This window comes from Somniosus microcephalus, chromosome 7 (genome assembly GCF_052327205.1).
Source record: "Somniosus microcephalus isolate GS21.2 chromosome 7, FLI_Smic_1.0, whole genome shotgun sequence".
In the NCBI taxonomy this organism is placed as follows: domain Eukaryota; kingdom Metazoa; phylum Chordata; class Chondrichthyes; order Squaliformes; family Somniosidae; genus Somniosus; species Somniosus microcephalus.
In genome coordinates, this window is record NC_140993.1 from 36,318,924 (window position 1) to 36,323,693 (window position 4,770).

Below are 4,770 nucleotides of genomic sequence, written 5' to 3' on the forward strand. Positions count from 1 at the left end.
GGCGGGGCCAGCCAACCTTTCCTCTTCCCGCTCTGCCCGGTTCGGAAGTGCTCGGTTCTTCTGATCGAAGCTAAGGCCGAATCCCACCGGCGACTAGCACCATCGGACCCGCAGCCGCGCAGAGAGACTCCTCACCATGGCTTCCACCTCCGAGCTAGCCTGCATCTACAGCGCCCTCATCCTGCACGACGACGAGGTCACCGTGACTGTGAGTGCGGCGGGCGGGCGGCCATCTTAGGGCAGGCCCGGGCCGGGGAGCCGCCATCTTGAGGCAGCGCCTTGAGGTTTGGGAGGCGGCGAGCCGCCCCGGGAGGGGTGGGGGTGAAAAGGGAAGCGCTTGCCTGGGTGCCGGTCTCGGCGCGACGTGCCCACGGCCGGCTGGTCGGTGTGGCTGAGTCTGCGGGCCCCGCTCCTCGGGAGACACGTGTCGGGTTCGGACCCTCGGACCAGCACATGGCGAGAAGCCGAGCCCAGCAGGTGTTCCCCGGGGGGCCGCTCCGTGTTCGGCCGGTCTCTCAATCCCCCCCAAACCGGGCATTGCACCCACTCCTTGCGGCCAGAAGTTTGAATTCCCGCAGCAAAGTCTGTCTTTAAGCTTTGGAGGTTTTTTTTTCTTCCAGCACCTCAGTTCAGTTGAATTATTTGCTATCTTGCCACTGTTGTCTGGTTATTGCATCTGACTGCAGGAGTTTTGACTTTGAATTATAATAAAACAAATCCAGGGTGGGGAAATTTGCCTCTAGGCTGGGGCTCCTCCACATGTTTCCCTCTACTTAAAGGAACACAGTATTGCCAACCCCACCGCCTCAAATCAGGAGGCAAACTCTTGAAAGTTGTAAGTTGATTTTTTCCCCCCCAAAAACATAAACCAGTCTAGATTGTGTTAGAAGCTTATAAACCTCGTGCCTGAGGGCTGGTGCTGGCATTGATGTCTGCGCTCGAGCAAGCTGCCCGTGGAGACACGACCTGTGTCGGCAGCTCACCCCCGAGTATGCAGAAGTGCTTGAAGTTGCGTTTGGTGGCTTTATTTAATCTGACAGGTCACAGCTCTTAGCAAAAACTGCATTATTGCATCTAAAAATGCTTTACAAAATTTTATTAAAAATCCTACCCGTGTCGGCAGCTTGCCCCAAGTACGCAGATGTGGCCCGAGGACCGATTTTCTATCTATCCTCTTGCTTTCTGGGACCCCCTGTAACAGATTATTTTTTCTGTATTTAAAAATTAGTTATACAATTAAGCATACATATTTTTGTTTCTCTTTTATGTAAGAGCAGGAACGTGCCTGGGTTTGATCCCTGGCCTATGCTGAGTTACCAGACCTGAGCTAGGGTGGCCGTAGCCCCTGTTTCCTAAAATCTCAATACTAAACCCCAACACGAGGAACGTTGCAGGTATCCAAGTGCGTGACCGGCTTCCAACTTGCTGACATAAGGCCGCGGACGGCTCTCGAAAGGAAGGCTGCTCGTACCTCAGCCCACGCAATGCACTTTGGAGAAGTTCTTGAACTCCCACTCGGCGACCCTTTATTATTTTAATAAAAGCAGTCAGTGAATGGTCTACGTCCAACAGAGGCCTGAATCAAAACAAAACTTAACTTCGAGAAATCCATTGGAGAACATTCAATGGCATTACCATCGCCGAATCCTGCACCATCAACAGACCAGCCACATAAATACTGTGGCAACAAGAGCAGATCAGAGGCTGGGTATTCTGCGGTGAGTGTCTCACCTTCTAACTCACCAAAGTCTTTCCACCATCTACAAGGCACAAGTAAGGGGTGTGATGGAATACTCTCCACTTGAGCTCGACCCCATCCAGGACAAAGCAGCCTGCTTGATTGGCGCACCCCCTCCACCACTGGTGTACCGTGGCTGCAGCGTGTACCATCTACAAGATGCACTGCAGCAACTCCCAAACCCGTGACCTCTACCACCTAGAAGGACAAGAGCAGCAAGCGCATGGGAACACCATCACCTGCAGGTTCCCCTCCAAGTTACTACACATTCTGACTTCGAAATATATCGCTGTTGGGTCGAAATCCTGGAACTCCCTTCTCGAGGGCAATTAGGGATGGGCAATAAATGTATTTGCCAACGACGCCCACATCCCATGAACGAATTTTTTTTAAAAGCCAGTGACTGATGCATTGCAGTAGTAATAGAAGTTCAACTCGCCCAACCACGTTGCAATGGTTTCCAACAGTGCATGCACAATCTTTGTATCGGAGACTTCCAATTCCACAAAAGGGAGACTGCTGATGGAAAACCCAACAGTAACTCGTGGGAGACAGTACTATGGGACAAACCAAATCGCGGACCCCCTGAAATATTGTGCATTGCCGGTTGAGAACCCCTGACCTAACCCATGTGTCCCCAGCAGCCAATCTCAGGAGCCGGTGACAAAGATTGATACAATTGCAAATAAATTGTGACTTTAGTTGAATCGTGAGTTGGGGTGAATTTTCATTTTATCGAGAGTTGGCAATACTGGGAACAGGAGTGGGCCATTCAGCTCCAGCCTGTTCTGTCATTCAATTAGATCATTGCTGATCTGCATCTTAACACTTTTTTTTCCTGCCTTGGCACCATAAGCGATGTTAATGCTTCCACATGTACACTGATGCTTCTATCTCATCAGCTTTATGTCTGTACTGTAACTGACAAGTCCTGGATGAGGATAGGCTTTTGGTTGAACGCTGATGTGATTGAATCATGCTATCTGCCAAATTGCATGCTTGTGTGCCTCTGGCTGTGGTAACCTCCTTGGTGGAGTCTGGTAGCGTGCAACTGTGATCTACTTTCTGGCACTGGGCTATCCATCCCGAATCGAGTTAATTGCCGAGACTCTAGCATTCACACATCTGCCCTTTCTGTAATTAGCTTGAGGGCTTGCTTTTTGAAATGCTTATGCCCTTTCCAAGCTGAACTGGCTATATCTGTTCCAGTGAACTGAACTTTTGCTCATCCCTGTTTTCACAATAACCCACAACAGCCGTCGAGTCGATCTGAGCAATTTCCAGCATACACACCCTAACTGGACCTTAAGTTTCCTTGATGTTGGATTAGTTGCTTGTTCCCTGTTCTACTGTCTGAGGCTGGGTTATTAGTCACTACACCCTGTCCTCTGAACTGCTTTGCCTCGCTATCTCCCTCCTACCCACCACATTGAACATTCCTTTGGTACCTTGCCCAAATTTCTGCCATTTGTTTGTTCTTTGTGTGAATATGCTTTTATGTGATTAGCACTGCAAATACATGTTTCATTCTGAGCCTTTTAAATTGGATTACATTCAGACAAGTAAATAACCAGATTGAGATTGCACTCTTGATTGAAGTGAACTATATAAAAGTTGTGCCTTTTTTTTTTCAGGAAGACAAACTCAATGCCCTCATCAGGACAGCTGGAGTAAACATTGAGCCTTTCTGGCCCAGTCTCTTTGCTAAGGTAATATCAATTAGTAGCTGGTAGTTTATTAAGTTTGATCACTTTGGTGTGTATTGGGTAATTTGGTACAGGGCAACTGACACCCCTGCCCCCAAAGGAAAAGAAAACCTCCTGTAACATGTAATTTTAGAAACTTTCCTCGTGCACAAGGTGCTGCATCTTTGGTCTCGAGTGGGTGTTGTGGACAGAGTATCTGTGCATTTATATATGGCCTTTCATGATCTCAGGACACCCTAAAATAAGTCTCGAGTGAGATTTACACCCAAAACCTTCTGACACTGTGCCAAGGCTGACTCCTTAATGAAAGAATGTGGCACACAATGGGTTTGATGCCCCAGGAGGAAAGTGTTTGGCTTGCCTCTGATTTGACCTAAATGAGAATGTCCTGCTGCTACTTGCCATCTATGGGCAAGAATGGAAATGTGGGCCGAGTAAGAACGGGCGGTGGAACTGAAATTACAGGATTTTTGCAAGTTTCCCCCTGTCACTGTTGCACCTGTAAGAGATAATGGTTTTGATTGAGTGGAAGATTGTGAAGACGAAGTAGATTAATTTGCACATTTCTTTTTCAGGCATTGGTAAATATTGACATCAACAGTCTGATCTGCAACGTTGGTGCTGGTGGCGGTGGTGCTGCCCCTACTGCTGCAGCTGTTTCCACTGCTGCCCCTGTTGCTGGTGAGTATTTTAAGGAGCGGCAGGACTAATTCAGATAACTACAGTTTGGAGTTTAAACCATTTGAGAACACCAAAGATCATTCATTGTAATGTGGTTGCCAGGGTTTTCTCTAACCTTCGATTACTAGATGTTTTAATAACTACATGTTTTCATGAATACATCCAACGTTTGGCGGACGAGAATGATTCAGACTTGTGATCAATGTTATTATACTGGTTTGCACCGAAGAACTAAAATCACTTTTCTATCCTGCAGCTGAAGAGAAAAAGGAAGAGAAGAAACAGGAGGAATCAGAAGAGTCTGACGATGACATGGGCTTTGGTCTCTTTGATTAAATGTGCCAAGGAACATAAGTGTTAACAATTAAAAATTGAATGCTTTTGTTTACTGAGTGGTCATGAATACACTCATTTAACGGTCAGAGGCTGTGTTCCCACTCATAACTATGCCCATTTCTCCCCCAAGATTGAAAGGTACAAAAATTGTGGGGTGAGTGTAAGGACTGATGGGTGTCACAGAAGTCAGTACTGTGTACACAGACTGGTAAACTCAGCACTAAAATACAAAAAATAAAATCAACTATGAGCAGGAGTGCTGGGATATTTTCCTAAATTGTAACAGTACCGCCCCTTAGGAAAATTATA

General features: G+C 47.1%; 1 protein-coding gene across 1 annotated transcript; it reads left to right on the forward strand.

The window, feature by feature from the left end:
* On the forward strand, positions 1 to 4,513 carry rplp1 (ribosomal protein lateral stalk subunit P1). The gene is made up of 4 exons (XM_085992406.1): positions 1 to 208; positions 3,373 to 3,447; positions 4,020 to 4,125; positions 4,382 to 4,513. Exons 1-4 carry the CDS (start codon positions 137 to 139, stop codon positions 4,459 to 4,461), a joined length of 333 nt encoding a protein of 110 aa, XP_085848532.1. The 5' UTR covers positions 1 to 136; the 3' UTR covers positions 4,462 to 4,513.
* The last annotated feature ends 257 nt before the right edge of the window (positions 4,514 to 4,770 follow it).